The sequence below is a fragment of the Gopherus evgoodei genome, chromosome 2 (assembly GCF_007399415.2).
Source record: "Gopherus evgoodei ecotype Sinaloan lineage chromosome 2, rGopEvg1_v1.p, whole genome shotgun sequence".
NCBI lineage: Eukaryota > Metazoa > Chordata > Testudines > Testudinidae > Gopherus > Gopherus evgoodei.
The window spans coordinates 130,329,732-130,354,095 of NC_044323.1; the positions used below are offsets into that span (position 1 = coordinate 130,329,732).

General features: G+C 40.0%; 1 protein-coding gene across 2 annotated transcripts in view; it reads right to left on the reverse strand.

Moving 5' to 3' along the window:
- The window catches only part of SEMA5A (semaphorin 5A), a 620,036-nt gene that overhangs the window by 281,684 nt on the left and 313,988 nt on the right, over positions 1-24,364 (reverse strand). For both annotated transcript variants that reach the window (XM_030551691.1, XM_030551692.1), the window contains exon 5: positions 23,933-23,995. In XM_030551691.1, coding sequence (XP_030407551.1) covers positions 23,933-23,995 — 63 coding nt within the window. The remainder of the gene's footprint in view (positions 1-23,932; positions 23,996-24,364) is intronic.

The window sequence follows — 24,364 nt, forward strand, 5'->3', positions numbered from 1 at the left end:
AGTACTTAGATTGAATTCCTAACTATAGTATAAGAATCCATTCTATCCTTAAGAAGAGCCTCTAATAGACTCTTGCCCAGTACTGAATGCATCTGCCAAATTGATATTTTAAAGGTTCAGTTAAACTTTTTCCATGATATACACCATGTAGCAGGTTGCTGGTGCAAAAACAGCTACTTGCCCCTGCTCAGCCAGCTCCAATGAAGGGAAATAGATTGGGGCTGTTGAAAAAGACCTGATGCCTGGCCTGGAGATTGGCTCCACCTGCGGGCCTGACAAGCCAGCAGTTATAAGGACTAGGAGCCAGAAGGAAAGGGCAGCCAGGGAAAGGTCAGACTCCTAGCTATGAACTGATTGCAGGAAAAGAGGGAACTAACTCTCTAAGCCTTACATATAGCTCAACACTGGTGGTGGGAGAACTGAGTGTGTAAATAAAGCCAAGGGCGCTGCATAACTGAAAGCCACTCTGCACTTCATTGGGACAGCCAGCGGGCTCTGGAAGAGGGGCGTGACAGAGAACCTGTCACACACCACCTTGAATAAAAATGTCAGTCCCAAAAGATCAAATGCTATATCTCATGACAGGCCAGGCACAGGGTGAAGGTGGTCAATAGGTCACTAGCTTGGATTTGTTGAAGCTACCATAGATCTCCAGGTGAGGATTTGGCCCTATTACTTTAATGCATGACATTAGAAGCATATTAAATTACCCACAGGAGAGACATTTCTCCAAGCACTAAGGTTCCTCAAGATGGCCTCCAAAATTTCATCTCTTCAAATAACATGTAAGCACACCCTGGAGGAATTATGATACTTTTTTTTTTTTTACTCCACTACAGTGTGTGACAGTTTTATTATGTTTAGACTCTGAAATTGGAAAAATTAAGACATCACCAAAAATTTTCATGGTTGGTTCAGGTATGCATCCCCTGGCAGAAGGCTTTTTCTTGCAATACTAAAAATCTATTAGAATTGTAAATTAAGAAGATACAAACACTCCTGCTGCAGCTTGAATTCACTAAAACTCAAGCAAAAAAAAATGCTTGTAAGAAAATGGCTTACAGACACCTCAGGCTAAGCAGCTTTCCATTTTGCTTCTAATTCTCAAGAAGGTCTTGGAGTAAAGTTTTAAAGCACATTGGAATTTAGCGATGTGACTCCTGATGTTAACTGAGGTCATGCAGCTAAATCCACACTCTTTGAAAAGGTACCTTGTTATCCTGCAGAAAGCACAATTTTCTGGGCTTTAGCTACAAACAGTGACATCAAATGCACTTGTGCATATGTTTTGGAAACAAGTAACCATCTGGACCCACTGGAGTATATTATAGCATTCGTGGTACTGCCTTGCATTGTGTACATGGTTGCACATCTAGCAGTCATGGTTTTAAATTAAAAAAGGAACAAATTTAAGACACATAATGTCTGAGCTACACTGAGAGGTAAGGAAGGATTTGTACCCCATGAGTGGCGATGGTTGGAGGCAATGGGCTAAATTCAGGGCTGATATAAGACCTTGCAATTGCAGTGACTTTACCAGGGCAATGTTTCATTTATTATGCAGGAAAAAGCCAGGAAGCCATATTACCTTGACGTGAGCTGCAGGGAGCATGCTCAACATTGATCTTTAATACATCTATAAAAGTGTAACACATTTACTTCAGTGCAGCCCCACCCTACTCCCAATACTTGCTTGCACACAGGACGGAAAGTGTCCCATTGATTTCAATGAGAGCAGGAGCAGGCCATTAGAGCTCAGTGGCAAAGTGCATTCCAAAGGTCATCGTAACAGCCCAGAACTGTGGAATCTTGCCCTGCCCTTGCAGGATTACAAGAGAAGAGGCACTGGCCAGTGTTCCATCTCCCCTCACTGCCTTGGTGAGAGCACTGTTTATTTGACCCGAATCATGAAAAGGAGCCTTTGTAAACTTAACAGGCACTAAACAGATTAAAAAACAAAACTTCCTTCCTAAGTGCAGAACTCTGCACTTGTCCTTGTTGAACCTCATCAGATTTCTTTTGGCCCGATCCTCCAATTTGTCTAGGTTACTCTGGACCCTATCCCTACCCTCCAGCATATTTACCTCTCCTCCCAGTTTAGTGTCATCTGTGAACTTGCTGAGGGTGCAACCCATCCCATCATCCAGATTATTAATAATCATTAGGACTCTTTTCTTCAACGCCACATACAAAAAACACCAAAACCCAGTGCATGAGTCTCTTAGGTAACCTACTGTTCAATTAAAATTTAATGTTTAAAATCCTCTAATTCTTAAATTTAAGGTTTTCTAACATTTTCAAATTCAGACAAGGTACTCAGGAGGAAGATGGTTGTCTAATCCTAGACCACCTCACTCACCACATATCAATTCTTCTCTAATAGTTACTTTCCTAGCAAATTGGCAATAAATTTCTGCCATAAAATTTACATTAATCCACTGGATTAACTTCAAACTGTTGAATATGGATTCCAATGAAAAAATGAGGGGCAATAAAAGACCTAAGACTGAATCACCTAAGCAGCTGAAGGGGGAGATCTCAAGGCCACAACAGAACCTAGCCCAGGATATGTGGCACTGGAAGATTTCCTCACAAACTGACTGGATTTCAATCTCAAAAGATATTCATGGCCTCTCTAAAGATGCACGTGATGTAAATTCCCCAATGGCTCACTTGGAAAATGAACTACAAAAAATTGCCATTGGAACCAATGAAATTAAAAAAGAAACTACCCCCTTAAAGCTTAGACTACTCAAACTGGAAGAAAAACAGGATGACTAAGAAAACAGATCTCAGAGAAATAATCTTCACCTCTTGGGCACTGCTGAGGGTCTCGAGGGGATGGATATTATCAGCTTTCTTCAGAAACTTCTCCATGACATACTTAAATTGGACCCTCAGCCACCCCCACTTAATACTGAAAGGGCTCATCAAATGCCTTATAGTAGAAGGCAGGAGTCTGATAAGCTCAAGACCCATCATCTTCAAGCTGCTGATGTTCAATGATAAAGTAAGGTTAATGAATGCTGCCAGAAAAGAGGAAACCCAGAAGTCACAATTTCCCCCCCAGACTTTTCAGCTGAGTTTATCAAAAAGAGGACTGCATTCAATGGCATAAGTAAATCCTGAGGGAGACCAACATCAGATATAGCATCAAGTACCCATCCACCTTCACTATAGTTTTAAAAGGCTCCTCAAGATTTTGTAAAACGCCTTCTGAAGCTTGGCAGACACTTCAAAGATTGAGACCAGATTTGCCCAAAAATAGCAGAATGTTTTTATCATCATAAAAAACATACTTGTTTTCCTATGTATCCTTGTAGATATGGTATTCACTTACACCATCTTCCCACTTCTAGCAGATAACAAGCTAGGCTGATTTTGGAACTGAGCAATCACAACTGTATAGCACAGCAATGTATAGAGTAATAATTTAACCCTAAACTGGGGCTTATATCACCATCTACTGACTGAACTATTAACTGCACTAATCATCCCAGCTTGCACTGCTAGATAGAATCTCTTCACTAGCTCTGATGGATTGTGTTAGGGTAACCACAAGTCCCTTAGAACAGTTCATACTCCTGACATGTAAAGTAGAGTATAACCTAAACCTTGAATAGCCCTAGTTACTCAGCTTGTGCTTGGCATTTGACATACTATGAATATGATTTCTTTATATTGTTATATTTTTCATATTTACATTTTGTACTAATTTATATTTGATTTATCAAATCAATTGTAAATTTACATGTGATGAGTCTGTATATATAGATAGATATAGATATAGATAGATAAAAACTTCTGTAGGTAGAAATATATTATATATGTTCTAGAATACCCAATAGTATTTACAGGGTAATATCTAATTTAAAATATATTTGCACGTAGAGATGTTTAGACTATTATTAGATAATATAGGAAGGGGAGGAGCAGTTGGTGTTAAACCTTCGGGAATCTGAACATGCCCACATTATCTTGTTTTAAATCTGTTAATTGTTTTTGTTTGTTTTCTGTGACAAATATATTTTGGAAGATATATGATATTTAACTATAGATCTTTTTCTATACCTGACCCTTAGAGGCTCAATTGAAGGCCTAAATTAATTCATAACTAACTAGTATCTAATATGTATAAATACAGACCATATCCTAGAGATGCGGTTTTACAATATCAAAGGGAAATATGTTTCTTTAGAATAAGGTTATACGTCTTAATATATAGTGGGGGAGGTCTAGGTTGGATATTAAGAAACACTATTTCACTAGGAGAATGGTGAAGCACTGGAATGGATTACTTAGGGAGGTAGTGGAATTTTCATCCTTAGAAGTTTTTAAGCATGGGCTGACAAAGCCTTGGCTGGGATGATTTAATTGGTGTTGGTCCTGCTTTGAGCAGAGGATTGGACTAGATGACCTCCTTAGGCCTCTTCCAACCCTAATATTCTATTATTCTATATCATTTAAATCTTTGCCATTAATTTTCTTAGAGTGTGGTCCTGGAATGTGAGGAGACTTAATAAACCTTCCAAAAGAATTAAAATCCTGACACACCTCAGATCAAAAAAGTCCAAGTAGCTTTATTGCAGGAAACTCATCTAGCAGAAATAAATGTCGATCAAATCAAGATGTTGGTAGGTGCTGAGTATCATTAATCATTGAATTCTAAGGACAGAGGCACCTTCATTCATAAAAAGGATAACTTTTCAATATATACAGTCCTGGTGTGATCCCAAAGGAAGATACATTCTTTTTGAAGGCTGTTTCAACTCAAAACAGTTAATTCTTGCAATCATTTACAGTATAAGTGGAGGTAATTCTGAATTTTTCAAAGATATTGCAGACATCTTTTCTAATAAAAAAGACATTTCTGTAATACTGGGAAGCCATTGTAATACTACACTAGAAAGATATCTGGACAACTATCAAAGTTCAATAAGCTAATCTTTATTGTTAATGTATGAACTTGATACAAAATATATATGGAGAGTGACACATCTCAAGGAACATGGCTATACATATTTCTCTTCGGTACATTCACCTTACTCTAGAATTGACTCTTTTCTTGTGTCTTCAGAACTGATTCCCACATAGCTAGAAGTAGCTATTGATAATATATTTATTTCAGATCATGCTCCAATTATACTTACCATAGACACTAGTTACACATAATTAAAATCTTCTAAGTATAAGCTGAACACTCTTCTAATAAAAGATGCAAAGTTTTGCTCCACAGTTGATTCAGTGATCTCTAACTTCATACAAGAAAATAAGCACTCAGTTACCTCAGATACCATCTTTTGGGACCCTCTGAAAGCTATGTGAGGGGAGAATGCATAAAGCATGATTCCCAAAAGAAGAGTGAAAAAATCAAGGCTCTCTGGACAAAGAAATAGATGAATTGCAGAGAATGCACAAGAATGACCAAAATAATGAAAACCTCTTATGTTATCTAATCAATGCAAAATAAATAAAACAAATGCTTATCCAGCCAAGTCAAATTTGAATTCCACAGGATCAAACAAAGATATGAATGGGGAGTAAAAGCAGGTAAACTGCTTTACAGAAAACTTAAGATGGAACTAGGCAACGGTAACATTTCTTCCTTATTCCTCATCCTTGACCCAAAAGATATAGGGAATTTAAACAATTCTATCAAGCTTTATATAAATCAACTAATTTGATTCTGATAAGTTTTATCATTTCATTGAAGGTCTACCTTTTAATACCTCAACTTCAGAACAAGTGTTGTTTATGGACAAAGCTATCACAACACAACAGATCAAACAGGCTATACAAATATGAATTCCGGCAAGGCCCCTGGGACAGATGGCTTTCTGGCAGATTTTTTTTTTTGTCTTAAATTATAATCGGCTATCTTCTATTCTTTCAAAGATTTTCACTGAAACATTCCAAAATGGAACCATATCTCGTGGTATGAGAACTGATTTAATTACTTTAATATTAAAGAAGAATAAAGGTGGTTGCAACTGTGGTGACTTCCGCCCCATAGCTGTATTGCAAAAATTTTGTGACACGACTGAATGCCATCGTCCCATTAATCATACACAAAGATCAGGCTAGTTTCATTAAAGGAAAATTGGCTGCTGATAATACAAAAAAAAAATCACTCACTTGATCCAGCAAGCTCAGATGTCAGATGTTCCCTCTACAGATTTACTTCTAACACAGAGAAAGCCTTTGATAAATAGAATGGATTTATCTAATGGCTCTCCTAAAAAACCCTTTGGATTTGGACAAATATTCCTGAATTGGGTCAGCGTATTATACAACTCTTCCCTTGCTTCACTATCAACTAATGAAATTATTTCGCCCACATTTCAACTAAAAAGAGGGACATTACAGGGCTTTCCCTCCTTTTTCCCTCCTTTTTAATGTCTCTCTTGAACCACTGGAATTGTACATACATCAGCACGCAGGCATTGAAGGTGTGACTATAAACAGGAAAGAATACAAACTCAGTTTGTATGCTGATAACTTTTTTGTGCTATTGAAGAATCCACACTCATCAATCCTATCATTGTTGAATATAGTTAAGGCTATGTTTTAGTCATGGGTATTTTTAGTAAAAGTCATAGACAGGTCACAGGCAGTAAACAAAAATTCATGGCCTGTGACCTGTGCATGACTTGTACTATATACCCCTGACTAAATCTTGGGTGCTAGGGGAGACAGTGTGCAGCCCAGGGGTGCTGAGGGTGCTAGAGGTGATGGCTTACGGCCCAGATGCACCAAGGGTGCTTGGGGCGGTTGGTGGTACATGGCTCAGGACCCCCAAAGGTGCTGTGGGGGGAGTGTGGCGGCGCGCGGCCTGCACGGGTGCTGGGGAGGCTGGATGGCAGTGCACAGCCCAGCACCCCTGCCGGTGTTGGGGAGGCAGGGCCAGGTGGCAGTGTGCAGCCTGGGACCTCTGCCAGTGCTGTTTGGGTGTGGGGGAGGTGGTGGCCCGAGACCCATGCTTCTGCTGCTGGGCGGGTGGGAGTGCTGCATCCCAAGACTGGCCCAACAGCAGCCGGTGAGGCTGGCCCAGGGGCTGGAGCCTGCTGCACCAGCTGCTGTAGAAGTCATGGAGGTTCCAGAAAGTCACAGAATCCATGACAGACTTGCAGCCATAAATATAGTTGATGTTCTTGGAAAAATCTCTTGTTTTTGCATTGACTGGAATAAATCACAGGCAATGGATATACACAAAAAGGCCAGATTATTCTCAGTTTAAGCATTTTCCATTTCAAATATGCAAGGAAATAACTTATGTACATATTAACATTTGTCCTAATCTTCCCAATTTTGTATCTATAAATATGGGCTATATATTTAAAGAAATTTCCATGGATATAGGGAGCTGGCATCTCCTCCCTCTATCCTTACTAGGGAGAAGAGAAATAGCCAAAATGAATATCTGCTCAAGATTGACGTATATTATTAGCCTACTGCCTTTCCACGCCTTTCCCTTGCTTTTTGCTTGAATAAATAGGACTATCATGCAATTTCTATGGGATATAAAACATCCTTGTTTGTCACATGAGACCCTTAAAAAATCCTGGGCAACTGGAAGTATGGGGTTGCCAGAATTGTATCTATATTATCTAGTATTCCAAATGTGTCCTTTTGTAAGATGGTTCCCCTCCAGCTGCTCTGTATATGTACTGGCCTGGTTTGATATTGGGGGGAGAAAAACAAACAAACAAAACCTTAGCTATGCCATTCTTTTATATATCTTAAGAGGCTACCCACACCCTTAAGGAAAAATCCAGTCTTTGCATCTACATGGGGCATCCTACAACGCATTAAGACGATTACAGCATCCAATCTTACCAACTCTCTTTCTGTACCACTATGAGATACCCCATGTCTCACGATCAAGGCCAACTCCATGCTTAAGATAGTTTGGATAGAAAAAAAGATTAACAAAAATTAGAGATATAATACAAGATGATAGACTAGCCTTCATTTACAAGTCTAAAATATCAGCTACCGGTGTCTCACAGTTCCTTCTTTCAGCGGAAATGTTCAAGGATTCATGCAAGGATAGGGGACAACTGATCTGTTGCAACTCTCTCTAGAAAAACATGTAAATAAATATGGAATCAAAAGTCTCCTTGTAAAAATTACTTATAGGTTGCTTAATGGTTCATAGTGCCATCTCAACCTCGGTCTCAAAGACAAATGAGGAAAAGAACTTAGCCTTACTACCACAACAGAAACCTGGGAGGATATCTGGCTTAATGTGAAAGATACTTCAAGTTTTATCCTTGTGATTTTTCCAGAACAAGGTATTAAACAGATACCGTTGGATTCCAGAATGTTTGCTTAAGGCAAGACTGCATCTCACTGTGTGTTGCCAAAGAGCTTCAGGCCAACCTTTCACACGTCCCCTATTCTTGTCAAATGATGCATGTGTTCTGGAACACCATATTCAGAAACTTCAGGTGTTGCTGTCTTTTCTTCTCCAAGCGTGTGTATTTTAAGGGTTCTAGATGAGTTGGTATTACCAGTTAACATTAAGAAATTGATTCCAGTGATTATTTTAGTGGCCAAAAGAGTTATTTTGAGGAAATGGAAATCTGCAGTTCTTCCTTGATACACTAACTGGTTTAATGAGCTCTGTACTTCTGCATTTATGGAAAATATGACTCTGTCTAATAGAAAAGCTTAGAAAAATATGAGGATCTCTTCTCACACATGAAACTATTGCATACGTTTGCAGTTTAGTACATATTAGTCCCCAATACTCAGGTTATGACTCATAGGTTATATTCCCACTTATTTATCTATTTAGTCACTTCAATAACTGATGACCTATACAGGTTCAGGGTTTTGTTTGATTTGTTTTTGTTTGGTTGTTTTCCAGCTTTTACAAATAATGAACATTGAATTTTGTTATTTATTTCCATCTGGTGCATGTATTTATATGTTTTGTTTTGTTATGTGTCTGTTTTTTATATAAAAACAATAAAAATAAAGTTTTAAAAAATTCAGACTGAGTTCCAAAACCTCACACAATGCCTTTAACTTAAATTCATCAAAACTTTTTTTTTTTTAAATATTCTTTGAACCAAACAGAAGTCAGGAATATCAATAAACTACAGAGCAGTTTGACAGAACTATTGGTCCTTTTCAGCAATTAAAAGTGATGGTTAAAGCTTTGGACACTTCCCTTAGTGCAGATTTTGTATTTTAATCAGAGTAAATGGAATGCCATCTTTGTTTCTTTTGATGGAGTATGTTAGCAAAAGTGGTATGTACAGAAACAATAGAAGATTTTTCATCTTTTGCTATCCCAGCAAGCCTTGGAATGTAAGTGTAGGAAAAGCAAGTGGGCTATGATATTACAACCCATCAGACCTGTTCACCTCTCCTCTTCATCCTCCATAGCCTGCTGAAATAGCTCTCAGATAAAATTAGTTGTACACTGAGCACCCCCTCGGTGTTCAAGAAGAATAATGTTCATTTTCAACAATGATATTCTTAACATTTGCAAGATTCTTTCCTTTTATGCTCTCAATCCCTGTGCCAACTTTTCAATGATTCATATAATACAATATGGTAAGCAAAAGATATTGGGTCAAATTCATGCCTTGTGTAAGCCCACTCTGCAGTCAAAGTAGATTTGACGCTGGCTCAAATTCATCCGGGTGCAATTTTTATAAGGAATCACATTTAAATTAATCAATATTTAAAAGAAAAACACACTTTGGGAGAGAATAAGAAAACACATTCTCTTTTGATGAACCAAGGCACACTTTCTTTACAATTAGCTATTTTACCCATATTTTTTAAAATAGCAACATCTAAAAAAAACTGGAAAAACTGTTATGTTATAGAGTCATATGAACCTTCCAGAGTCAGTTTGGAGGATTCAGAGACAAACTTAACTGTACGGGGTCACTTGGATGTTCAAATTCAGGAGTCTGGGGACTACAATGGCTTGCTGTATGAAATGGCAGTGTTTGGTATAAAGGTGGCCTTTGTGAATGCATCAGATTTCAAGAACAGTTTTGTTTGAGTGGGTTTATTTCACATAGATCTATTCTGCAACTGAGTTTTTACCCACTATTTTGATTTCCTGCTTCCTTATAAAAAAATCTTCGAGAAAAAAAAGCAATTTATTTACACAGCATTCTCTGATTTTACAAAAATATAAAGCAGACTAACAAAATTTATGCCAAGGTTTCAACTATTATCTGGCCAGGTTTTTTACTTCATTTTCATACCAACTTGACAATATGAGGGCAATCTGGTTGCAGATATTTATTTCTTTGTAGCAAATCCATTGTTTTAGATTACTATTTCAGCTATGTCTATATTTGATTTTTATGTTTTTAAATATTTTTGTGAAGAGCCCAGACACTCATGCACTGAGCTCTTAGAGCCTTAAATAATTAAATGAAAAATGAATCCATTGCAGGTTATTTTTAATCTTTTGCTCTATTTCTCCTTAATCTCTCATATTTATTTCCTTGCTTTACAACAATCCCTGCTGCAGGTGCCGACCTGAATAGCCAGATTTAGTACCTTTTAACCATGTAGACTTCTATGGAGCTTATAAAATGCTAACACATGCTGGCCATAATGACGTTTTATTTGGCTCACTCCTTGATCCATTAGTTCTTTTAAGCAGTTTAAGGTGGGTAACTCTATGAAGTTTAAGTAACTACTCTCAGCTTTCTGAAGCCAAGTGTGCATTAAACTGCCATATGTGATAATGCCCTTGTATATTTTACCCTCCAACTCTTTTCCCTCCTTGGCTTCTAACAAAGCTCAGTGTGACAATTATCAATAAAGTCTGGAGGCAAAATTCTATGCAGGTTCTTTTTCTGCAAATAAGGTAGCATCTCAGTAGCCATAATCCAATAAAAAATGGAGTTCCTCAACAGAGTGTAAATCCATTCTTCAGTGGCATGCCTGAGGATGGCCTGTTCTCTGGGCAAAATATTTTTGAGCCTCACTCTCCCTTACACTACATACTTCCATTGTGGCAGGAGGAAGAATATGGTTTTCCCTGGGCCCACTCTTAACCTGCACATTGTGTTTTACTACCTGGACTCACTGGCTCCCTGCTGCCACCTGGACTGCAGAGCTCCAGTAGAAACTCAAATGAGTCCTTCTGCCCAGTTGTCCCTGGTAATCCTTATATTCCCTACTCCAGTAAAACAGGCTCCACGGCAATGAAGAGGGAAGCAGTCTTAGGTAAAAGTAATTAATTTGTTTTCTCCACTGGATTTCAGGGTGTGGGAGGAGAAAGGAAGTTATAGGAGTGAAGCCAGCTCCCTGGCCTCATTCTCTGTTGTCCAACTACATAGAGGTGGAAACTCAAAGCTGTCCCACAGAAGGGCTTCTGTGGTGTGAGTGGAAAGAAAGAGCATGTCACAGGCACACAGACAGAGCTCCCTGTTCCACCAGCAAAGCCTCCTTTTGTACATAAAGCCTGGCCCCTGTAAGTAAAGACCAAATTCTCCCTCTGTAACCAGACCGTGTGGATGATCAAACAAAATTAAAAAGTGCTACCCACTTTATGGGCTTAGTCCAGGGAGTGGCCAATCTGTGGCTCCGGAGCCACATGCGGCTCTTCAAAAGTTAATATGCAGCTCCTTGAATAGGCACCGACTCCAAGGCTGGAGCTACAGGCGCCAACTTTCCAGTGTGCCAGGGGGTGCTCACTGCTCAACCCCCAGCTCTGCCACAGGCCCTGCCCCCACTCCACCACTTCCCACCTCCTCCCCTAAGCCTATTGTGCCCTCACACACACCCCCAGCCTCCTGCAGGCCAGGGAACAGCTGATCAGGAGGTGCTGGGGGTGGGGGAGCTGATAAGGAGCTGCTGATATTACTGTGGCTCTTTGGCAATGTACATTGGTAAATTCTGGCTCCTTCTCAGGCTCAGGTTGGCCACTCCTGGTTTAGTCTGTTAGAAGAATACACCAATAAAAGAACCCCCCTCAAACCCCTTCTTCTCAGGTCCCAGACTCATTGTTTTGTTTTTATTTTCAACACAATAGCAATTATAACAAAAGAAATGAACAGTTTTAAGAACAGTCGACTTTCTCAGCCATCTGTGCTCAAGTATTTACCTGTTGATTTCTTAGCTAATCTGAACTCCCCAACTACACCCAGGCAAGGCTAGCAGGTTCTATAGTTCCTAATAAGGCCTACCTGCCAGACAAAACTGTGTGTTTAACTCCTGATCGTCTTGGAGAAGCCTCTGTAGCAGAGACAAGGGAAAGGGGTGTTTCCTCCTGGGAACTATTTTGGGATTGGGTGCTGTCAGCCCTGAATCCTAAAGGGTCATACTGTGTTTCCTTTTCCCGTCCAGACTGTGAATGGTGAATATGACTGCGGTTTGAAATCAAAAGCACTGCTATCTTCTGACTTTATTAATACATTAAACAACAGAAAAAATGGTTAATGACTTTTCATAATTGTTTTTCTTCAAAATGTGTTGCACATGCCCATTCCACTCTTGGTGTGTGTGCACCCTGCACACAGTTATCAGAATGTTTTCCCTCAGTGATACTCATCAGAGTGGCTCGAGCACCCTCTGCTGCTCCACGCCACTTGCCACTGGTATAAAGAGCCAGGTGACACTAGGGTTGACAGGCGACCTGTTTTTAACTGGAATGCCCAGTCGAAAAGGGACCCTGGTGGCTCCGGTCAGCACTGCCGATTGGGCCATTAAAAGTCTGGTCGGCAATGCAGTGGGGGCCCAGGGCTAAGGCAGGCTCCCTGCCTACCCCAGCTCCGCATGGCTTCCAGAAGCGGCTTTCAGGTCCCTGCAGCCCCTAGACGCATGTGTGGTCAGGGAGGCTCTGCACGCTGCCACCATCCTGAGGGCCAGCTCCACAGCTCCTATTGGTACCCCAAACCCTCTCCCGCATCCCAACCCCCTGCCCTAGCCCAGAGTCCCCTCTCACATCCAAACACCCTCCTGGAGCCTGCACCCCCTCCAACATCCCAACCCCCTGCCCCAGCCCTGAACCCCCTCCTACACTCCAACCTCTTGCCCTAGTCCAGAGTCCCCTCCCACACCCAGACTTCCTCCTGGACTCCACACTCCTCCAACCCCAAACCCCTCATCCCTGCCACACCCCAGAGTCCACACCCCAGCTGGAGCTTGCACACCCTCCCACACCCCAACTCCCTGCCCTAGCCCGGTAAAAGTGAATGAGGGTGGGGGATTGCAATCGATGGAGGGAGGGGGATGGAGTGAGCCAGGGTGGAGCCTAAGTCAAGGCACAGGAAAGGGGTGTTCGGTTTTGTGTGATTAGAAAGTTGGCAACCCTAGGTGACACTGAGTCCCCTCAGTTCCTTTTTGCCAGATAACTGTGATGCAGAGGGGAGGAGGAATATGGATATGTGCAACACATCTCTTGGGAACTGACATGCAGTGATATAGGAAGAGGAATTGGAGTTCACATATATGTGGACCAGAGAGCAACTCATCTAAACTTGGCATCAACTCTTGAGTAATGGCATAATGGGATGTGAACAGAAGACCAAGTTGCTGCTCTACAAATGGCCTGGATAGGTAGTCGCTCAAGGAATGCTGAGAAGGCTGGTTGTGATCTTGTGGGGTGTGCTGTCAATTTATCTGGTGGGGAGAGACCTATCAGGTCCTAACAAATATGAATACAGGAAGTTATCCAAGACAAAATTATTTCATTCTCTCAGCTATGGCTACAAATAGATGGGTTGACTACTGAAACTGTTTACTTCTATCTACATAGGACAGCAATGCCATTTTGACATCCAATGTGTGTAGCTGTTGCTCCTCTCTATTGGTGTGCAGTTTTGGGTAAAATACAGGAAGTAAATCAACTGGTTCACATGAAAATTTGATAGTAGTTTAGAGAGAAAATTCGGATGAGAATGTAAGTACACTTTATCTTTAAAAAAACCGGTATCAGACAGTTCAGATGTCAGAGCATGTCATTCAGCCACCCTTCTGGCGGAAGTGATGGCTAATAGGAATATCAGCTTCAGAGAAAGGTGTAATAAGAAGCACGTTGCTAGAGGCTCAAACAGTGGTCCCATAAGTTTTGATAAGACTAAGTTCAAGTCCCGGGGGGAACAGGTTCCCTTATTTGACAGCACAACTTCAAAAATCTGATCATCATATCATTAGATAATATAAAACAGTTATCCACGTAAGGATGGAAAGCTGATATTGCTGTCAGGTAGATGTTGATAGAAGAAATTGCTAACCCTTCCTGTTTTACGTGCATAGGCTTTCTGCAGCAGACACAGGCTTGAAGCCCAGTGACCAATGCAGCCCTCAGTACTGGGTATTGAATGAAACCACCAGCCAAGGTAAAACAATTTAACAATACTAATGACTAACTAACAACTTTAATAACACCATAGAAACTAGTTACTCTTTCTTTCAGAAGGGTATGATGGGAGTGAATGAAAATCTGTGTTGTGTACCACACTCCTGAGGTCCATTCCTAAGTCTTTTTAAAAAAACGTACTTAGTACTACTCCAAGCAAAAGTATTTAATATCAGCATATACTTTCGTATTGTGGAGTTGAATTTGGATACTACATTTCTAGTTTGGGACAGGGGAAATGTTTAGTGTTGTCAAGATAAAATTCAAAGTATGCTAGTGTAGGCTGAGAGTTACCTTTCCTTTCATCCATCATGTTAGATCACAAGCACTGTGCTGTGACTCTCAGACATTGGCTGGCTGTTATTCTCCTAGTTTTAAACCTCAAAAGCAACTTCTACTAAAACAGAGGCCTATGCTTTTATTTACAGGACACATTCCAACCATATTTTCTGTTATCTGTCCCTTTGATCAATACAATTTGTCATATTCCATTGCCATTTAGGCTTTCTTCTTTTTTAACTCCAAAGTGCTGATGTCTGTGAGCTGGCTTGCTGATAAAGCTGGATGAATGTTTGAGGGCTATATTACATTAAGAATCATAAATCTTTTAGGAACAAAACAATTTAGAAAGTGAAACCCCTTAAGTATTATGCATAATTTAATACAAGCCTACTTAAGAGGTCCCTGAGGGTCTTTGTTACTTTTTTAGATAAAGACTAGTATTTGTTTTATTCCCTTGTAATCTATTATATCACTAAATTCCTTACATATACAATGAAGCATCTCAGAAGGTTTCCTTGGGTTAAAAACTTTAAATAAAATATTATTAATTTTTACCTCTTTTAGTGCCATATATTTCCATAGCAAAGGTTGCATTTTAATGATTATTGAAGAATATTTCCTAAACTGGAATGTGGCTCCATTGGGACAAAGGAGAGGGGCAGCGAGAGGAAACAACCCCAAATCTACCTCCTCCTCCCCTCCACCCCCCACTGCAAGTACGCTTTTGCAGCCAAAAATGGCCCTTTGAAAGCCACTCATCCTCCCTCCTTCCTTCCCTCCTCCTGTTTAATATATTTAACGCAGAAGGGGGTGACAGAGAGGTGGAAAGCAGAAGGGATTTTTGAGGGGAGATAAAAGTGAGACTTGGAGAGTAAAGAGGCTGTCAGTCATGTGAAGGCAGATTACCAACTTGCTTTTGCAGAGGGGCACTATATCAGTTTGCTGGTTCAGAAAAGCCCCTTGCACTTAACAGCACCAATTCCCCTATATCCCCCTGAGCTTTCTTGATGCATGACCTACAAAACAATAAAAAAAAAAAACTGTAAGAATAGCCATACTAAGTCAGACTAATGGTCCATCTAGCCCAATATCCTGCCTGAGTCAGATACTTCCAGGGAAATTAACAAAACAGGGCAATTTTCAGTGATCCGTATCCTGTCATCCAGTCCCAGCTTCTGGCAGTCAGAGGTTTAGTAACCCGGAGCACGGAGTTGCATCCCTAACCATCACGGCTAATAGCTATTGATGGACCTGTCCTCCATGAACTCATCTAATTCTTTTTTGAACCTAGTTATACTTCTGGTCTTCACAACATCCCTTGGGAACAAGTTCCACAGGGTGACTGTGCATTGTGTGATACAAATTCCAGTCTTTTTCAACTGCAAAGGATTGTGGGACATGGTAGGTTGTGTGTCAGATCAGAAAGGAAGAATCACTGAGATGGAGGAAAAGGGAAGAAAGGAAGAAGAAAAAACAAAGAAAATGAAAAAAGAAAAAAAGAAGAGGCAAGACAGACAGAAAGGACAGTAAAAAGGAGCAATTCACCAAACCACTACAAGAGGAACTACTGTTTGAAGCAACAAACCCATAGAAAATTGAAATTTGTAACATTAGCTCATAAGTACAGATTTGTATTATAATTTACTTTTCACTTCCAGCACAGCCCTTAGGAGAAATCCCACACTAATTAAAGTCAATGGGAAATTTGCCACTGACTTCAATGGATATAGGATTTTACCGTTTCTTTCTTTCAAGTAATTTTTTCAAGGCTCAATTCTACCTTGCTTACACATCTAAATCTCCCAATTTAAGACCTGATCTTTCTGCCCTTGAACACAGTGATAGATTTGGCATTGATCTCAAAGGAAGCAGACTAGACCTTTAAAGAATACTTAAGAATATTGTATTTCAGTTTTCAGAATCAGCTATATTTAAGATTCCACCTATTTTGTTAAGCATTGACAGACATATTTTCTAACCAAGAAACAAAACTGTATTAGCATAAATCTATTTTTCCAGACTTTTTAAATTAGCAGGAAGATTAGGTTGCTCAGTGGCAGTGGTTTTAGGGGTTTTTAAAATGGTTTTGTATTATTTCTTTCCAGAATGAGGGGGAAATAAATAAAAACAGTTAATACAGTTTAGGGATTTCCCAGACAGAACCAAGGTTATCTTCTGCAATCTGAGACAAGAAGGAGCAGCATAATTCACAAAAGAAACTTTCAAAATCATATCCTCTATTCAGCACTATCCAATGAATTATTTGAACTGCTATTGTACAGCAATTAACTGTTTAACAAATTTAGGAGCAGAGTTTGAAAGAGACTGAGATGATTCAACAGATTTCTACTGAAGTCAAAGAAGTCTACTTCTGTGCATCCCAAATTTTTACAACACACAATGTGGAAAATGGAGCATAGTTCATTAGAGGATTATGTATCTATGCTTATGACATAAATTGTATGTTGTTTTTTTTTAAACCACAGATACTGACCATGCTTTCATAGGTATGAGAAGGATAGAGGTGATTTACAGAAACAACATGGAAACTTATTACAAGGAAGTAGGTTTTTTTTAACATTTCATTTGGCACATTTTCTTTCTTTATCTTTCACTCTCTTCTCAAGTGAGATGTCTGCCAGTAGCATTTATGAAAGCATTTATGGTAGCTGGGTTTGCAAAAGTTACTAAAGCATCCGTGCCTCTTTGGGAAACTCATTTAAAACTCAACATACTATGTATGCCTATGAAAACATGTTACAATTGCATGGGTGGCAATGGCCTATTAAAACCTAAACTAGTGGTTAAATTTATTTCCCTCCCATCCCTAATTATTTTGGTGTTTTCTAAATAAATTGTTCATTAGTTTTCCACAAATATAACACTTATAAACACAAATTATTAACGTCAAACTAAATAACAAAAAAATCAACACTACAATCTTGTTTTGTACATCAGAGATATGTAATTCTCCAGAATCACAAACACAAAGTTCAAAATCTTTAAAGAGACATTTCAAAGTCTATTAAAATAAAGTAAGTTGGAAAGTCCTCAGCTATTATTTTACTAATGGTTTATCTATTGGATTTGTACAGAAGATCCAGGACTGAAGTTGTCTGCTGGGCCCAAAGTCCAACCAGTCAACGTATGGCATCTGGTAGCTCTCATACTTCATTTCTCCTTTGCATTACTCAGCTTGTTCTACCGTAACTCCTCACTTAACGTTGTCCTGGTTAATGCTGTTTCATTGTTATGTTGCTGATCTATTAGGGAACAAGCTCGTTTAAAGTTGCGCAGTGCTCCCTTATAATGTTATCGTTTGGCAGCTGCCTGCTTTGTCCACTGCTTGCAGGATTCTCTGGAAGAGCAGCCCCTCCTGGAGGAGATGGGGAGAGAGGTGCCGATATCAGGATGTCCCCCTGCTCCTGCCCCCTGCTGTGTACCCCCTCTCCCCAAAGCAGAAGAGAGGGACAGAAAGAAGGGAGCTTGTTGGAAGCTATTGCTTCCTGCCTGAACTGGCTGATCTGCTTAAAAGGGCAACTTACTTTAAGTGGAGTCAGTGTATTTAAAGGGGCAATGCACGTTTCTCTCTTTCACTCATGTAGGCACTCCCCAGCACCCTGGAAAGTCAGCACCGGTGCAGCCATGCATGTGCTGTCCAGAGGAGGGAGTGATGCACTCCAGCTGGGTAGTGTGGGCTCATCATCATGTTCAGTTTTTAGAGTTTTGCAGCTAGTGCCCAGCATCCATTGTGTTTCCTCCCTCCTGCCTCAGTCCATGCTGCCTTGTAGAGTGTGAGGTTACATTAATAACAGTGTATTAACCCTTGAGGGCTCAGCCGAGTGCTAGTTCATCATTTTAGCAGCAAGGCATTCACTGGGAAATATTCTACCCTCTTACTCCACCACCTCAAACAAACTTCACAATCATTCATTGCTGTGTACAGTATTAAACTGTTTGTTTAAAATTGTTTAAAACTTATACTAGATATGTATACAATGTCTATTGTCTGGCGAAAAAAAATTCCCTGGAACCTAACCCTCCCCCTTTATATTAATTCTTAAGGAGAAATTGGATTAGTTTAACATCGTTTCACATAAAGTCACATTTTTCAAGAACATAACTATAACATTAAGTGAGGAGTTACTGTATTTTACACGTATGATTCTTAATAGATTATATATTCAGTAAAGTTTTTTCCAAATAAATTATAATTCTGCCTCTTCACCATCCACAATATTACACCTCCTTGCCATGGGTGTGAGTTTATACATTTTTTAATCAATCCCAAATAGAATAGGGTAGGCCAGTCCTACAAAGCAACGTTATTTTCATGAATTTAGCAAGGAAAACAGTTATGTGAATAAACTTTCTTTCTATTTAAATCATTGACAAGTGGAAGTGGTGAATATGTTTCAGATGATGTTTAAGGCAGTGAGTATTTGTAAGGGATCCCTGGATCCAGATGTTTTGGCATCTGGATATAAGTAATTGCATTGACTTGAGTCCTGCTGAATTAAGCTCCTGAAGCCTACTGAGTAACTACTGCTTTTGATTTATTTCATATGTTTTTTCTTTATCTTTTTAATTAAATTCATTTAAATTCATGAAACAGCAAAGCTCATTGTAGTAAACTGCATGTACAGCCTAACTGATATACTTTTGCACAGTATAATCCTACAGAGCATACTACAGCAACTTTAAAAAAATATATGTAAAGTCTCATTTTAATTTGAATGTTTAAATAGCCTAGAACTTCTAGGTTACTAGAGTTAAAGGTCATGCTGTGTCACAAAATAGGCAATCTTCTCTAGCTTTGAAATAAGGTCCTTGGATATATCCATGATCTTGACTTCACAAGAATTTAATCATATTTAATGACTCAAACAGATAAAATGCATATTTTTGTAGATTTGCTTTTTAAAAAACAGTAATTTACAAGAACAGACTCTGTGAGAGAAAAGAGTATGTAGGAACAGAGATCTTCTACACATTTTAATTTTTTTTTATTTTAATGGGTTTTATCTTGAGAAGTTTTTAAGGTATCTCTTTTTTTTTTTCAAGATGCAACCTTACAAAGATAAACTGTCTAATTTTTGGCCTAGTTTCTAAATATGAAGATTACTGTAAATTGTCTTGTTTATAAGAAGAATGGTGACATCTGGCCCTTCTTCTCATCTTTCTTCTTTTCCCGTTATGCTGCTTTTCCTGGTGAGGGTCACAGCGGCAGCATGGAGAGTAGGGAGGACCAGACCTCCCTTTCCTCTGCAATAGGTTCCAGCTCCTCCTGGGGGATTCCCTAGTGTTCCCAGGCCAGTCAGGAGATACAATCCCTCCAGTGTTTTCCTGGGTCAGCCTCAGGGCCTCCGCTCAGTGGGATGTGCCTGGTAGATTTCCAGCAGAAACCTCCTAGGGGGCAGCCTTCTCAGGTGCCTGAACCACTTCAGCTGGTTCCTCTCAATCCAAAGGAGTACCAGCTCTACTCCGAGGGTCTCCTAAATAGCTGAGCCCTCACCCTGTCTCAGAGAGCAAGCCCAGCCACCTTCCAAATAAACCTCATTTCTGCCACTTGTACCTGCAATCTCATTCTTTTGGTCATTATCCAAAGTTCAGGACCATAAGTGAGGATGGGGACGCAGGGCAACCTGTAAACAGAGAGCTTCGACTGAGAACTCAGCTCTCGCTTCACCACCAAGTATAGGTACAGCATCTGCATCACTGTCATCCGTGCACTAATCCTCCAGTCAATCTCACGCTCCTGCTTACTATCACTCGTGAACAAGACCCCTAGATACTTGAACTTTTCCATGAAGGGCAGCTGTTCCCCATTTACGTGGAGAGAGCAGGAAACCAGGACCAGGATGTCCAATCTGGAGGTGCTGATTCTCATCCCAGCCATTTCAAACTTGGCAGTGAAATATTGAGTGTGTGTCGGAGATCACATCTGGTCCTAAACTGTTCAAATTTATTTTTATCTTGCTGATGGATGAATGCTAAGAGGCTGGTAGTTGCTAGGGTCTTTTCAATCCATTATTTTTAAAGGATTTGGGGTCAATTTTCCATAAACTGGTTATATAATGTCATATCAAGACTTTTTCACATGGACATGGCCTTTCAAGTTCAAAAAGAGTGGCCTCTGTTATGTATTTTCTATTTTATTTATTTATTTATTTATTGGAGGGTGGGTGTCATGGACCTAGTCTCTGCGGCATGCAAAGCAATGATTTTTTTTTTAAATGGTGGCTTAAGCAGGACTTTCCCAAAATCAAAGCTCGCTAACAATGATCTAATTTAAACAATAACTAACCAATTTGTGTGGCTGCACACTTGATTTGCCCAGAGGCTTTCAAGGGTGGCACTGCAAAGTGGAGTAAAAATGATAAGAAATTAATAGAAGGCAAGAAGCCTTGGTTTTTTGGGTCAGCAAACTACCTAAGGGATGACTCACATTCCTGAAATCCTAAAGTCAACCAGAGACTTAGAGAAAAGGAAGCCAATTCATCTACACAAGGCTACACCAGCTGTTGACCCATCTCCCTGCACATGAAGGATGCCACTAACTGTTGTTCCATCTAGCTGAAGGACTGCAATTACAGCTCCTGTTCTGTGACAATCCAGAAGGCCATGAAAACTGAAGTATTTGCAATCCCCTTGCTATTTTACATATCTTATTCTTCCTTTTTCTAATATTGTCGTTTGCTTCTTTTAGCTGGGAGGTAGTCCAAACTTTTTATTCTCTCATTTTAGAGTGTGGAAGTGTGGCTGTGTGAATGCATGTGTGTATGAGCACCCATCAAGTTCATAAAGGGAGGGCACCAAAAAAAGTTCCCCAGTTTAAATAGCCCTAACCGAAGTCTCAAAGATATTCATTAAAGTGTGTTTCATATTCTGTGTTTAAAAGTCCTAAGGAACTTTATAATAAGGCAGAGTGGCCTCCCACTGATCTGGAGAGGGAGGAGTCACTCTGTAATCCCTGGTGGATGGAGCCAGATCAGACTCGCCCTTCCCGCTGGAAGCCAAGAGGCAGGACAGGAAGAATAAAAGGCAGGCACCAACTCAGTTGAGTCTGTGTCAGGGAAGGGAAGGGAGCAGACTTCTCCAGGCCACTACAGGGCCCTGGAGCTGAACTCTAAGATTGACCCAGGTGAAGAGCTGCCATGTCTGGTGCTTGCCGCATATCCTGAGAAAACAGAGGACTCCTGTGGAATGCAGGTACCCAATATATAGGAATCTCAGTGGAACTGGTTGAGTCTGAAATATTTGTAGAGATGTTTGTGGACACAAAGTGGCCATTTCTATATAAATTTGTTTTGGAGGAGGAAAGAGGATTCCCCCCAAAGTCCTATAATCTAGTGTATTAATCACAGGGCAAAGAATAATGCAGGTACCCAACAAGGGGATCGTAAGAAGTGGCCCAGGGAAACCAGACTTTAGCTCAGTTGGGTTGTTGCTTGATTCTACGTCAGCATGTTTTGGTTGGATCCTCGCTGACCCAGTGGCGGAACACTCCGCCACTGTTAGGTTCCTGGGCTAAGACCTGGTGAAGTAGGGTGGGCCCGGGTTCCCCTACCCCCTGCTACCAACCCTACTCCTGGGGTGGCAGCCTCCCCACCTTAGGCCAAGAGGCCTGCGTCTGCCTGCCATCTGCCAGAGCTGGGTGGTCAGACGGTTAGTTTGCCCTGCCGAAGGGCCTGAGCTATAAAACTGTTCCTTTGCTCTGCTCTGCTCTGAGCCTTAAGACTGCTTGGTTGCTCTGCCCTGCCTACAGCCCAAGCTCCTAGACTGTTTGCTGGCCCTGCCCTGCCTGAAAGCCGAAGCTCTGATCCTTGCTTGGGATGGTGCCCCAGAGATGTAATGAGGCAGAGTGGCCTTCCCCTGAGCTGAAGTGGGAGGAACAGCTGCTAAGCCTCCGCAAACTTAAACAGTCATACATAAAATTTGGTACCCAAGATTTCTCAAACTTCTGCTTATCAAAGAGTTTTGTTAGAGTCTTTTTCTATGCAATCCGGGGAGAGGAGATTGGGGAAGGGTTAACCACCACACTGAAACTGAAATCTAAAGAAGAAGCTTTATAATTGGCTCTGAGGTTGTGGTTTTAGTATTCGATAATAATTTGTCTTCAGTATAAAAATATTTAACCAGATCCAAGTTAGACTTGACTAACTAGGGTGATTTTTTTTTAGTTGGGGTGTCTAATCAAAGAGAGAGCCTCCTTCTGAGATCCCTCTTATAAGGATTGATTATTTGCTATATTCAGCTGATGATTTGACTAATTTGATTATTTGATTCCATTCGAGACTTGACCTGATGTGATAGCTGTATTGTTTTATACTTAGTTGAGTTTAGTATTACTAACAGTAGCTTAGCTTTAGTGATAGGTTTTCTTGATTTTGTTTTTGTTTGTTTAAAACATTTAATAGAAGTTATAAAACAGATATGGATTCATTTCTTTCAATAAGCAATGTAGGTTCATAATGTTAGCATTTCAAAAATGTAAATTATTTACAGTAAATATATAGGATTGTGATACAAGTGCCTGCACAACTGGCAAACATAAGCAGCAACAGATATAAAAAAATGCTCAAGTTGTGAAGTAGATTCTGCACAATGTCACACAAATAAATTTGGTTAGTTAAGTGAACCTCTAAAAACTCACAAAAATTATTCTTTTTATATGCCCACAGGACCTGTTCTTTCTTCGCACTGCATTTAACTACGCTGTATACATAAAAAAAATGTAGCTGGTCAAACTAGAATCTGGCTTTGGACAGCAGAAACGTAGCAGGTCTTATGTCGACAGAGGCAGTGAATTTCAGACTATTATTCTCAAAAGGTCAATAAATCTTTGGGGCAAGTCATGTGGCACAGAAATAGAAAAGTTTATAAAATTGTGCCTGATACCCAAAGAGATAAATGGTGTATTATGGAAGGACTTCTGAGGAGTTAATCTAGATTTACACCAGTGAGATCAGAATCTAGTCCACTGAATTTCACATACTGTAGGACTAAGAAAGTAAAGTGACACAAACTAAGTAAATTGAGTATTGTTACTCTAGGGCCTTTGATGGGTTCTGGAAGGAAGCAGCTGAAATATTGTTTCCTGAAATATTATTGTTTATATTCTTTGCCTGCACTCCAAGAAATGCTGTATTGCCACCTAAAGAATCTTGCATTACTTTTAGAAGAACAAGAACTTTATAGAGAAGAAGTTAGTACACTGACTAGTCCTGTACATGGCTCTACTGGATATCTTGTCAACCAAATATAAGTTTTGATTAAGCAGCACAGCTATCACGTACTTACCTTTGATTTGCCCTTACTGTAACAGGCTCTTTTAGTAGCTTCATCACACTGCCATTCCACTGCCTGAAATACATATCAATAAAAATATTTATAGACAAAGATAAGTAAAGTACAAACCACATAGTAGTGTCAGATAGAGACAGCTAACACAGTCATGTTTATGGTACATAGTTCTGTCACATTAACAGCTGATTTTGGGGAGAATCCATTTACAATATTGTTATGCTGGTTTTTTTCCTCAGAAACATATATCATTCTTATTAATGGCTGCTTAGTGACATAGCTAAAGTGAGGTTGGTGTTTTCAATCCAGACCTAGCACACACTTACCTACATCAGAAAAATCTATCAGCACTAATTAGCACTATTCCTGGCAGTCCTAGCAAAGCAAAGTGATTGAATAAGTACGGAGAGGAAAAGATGCTCTATCTCC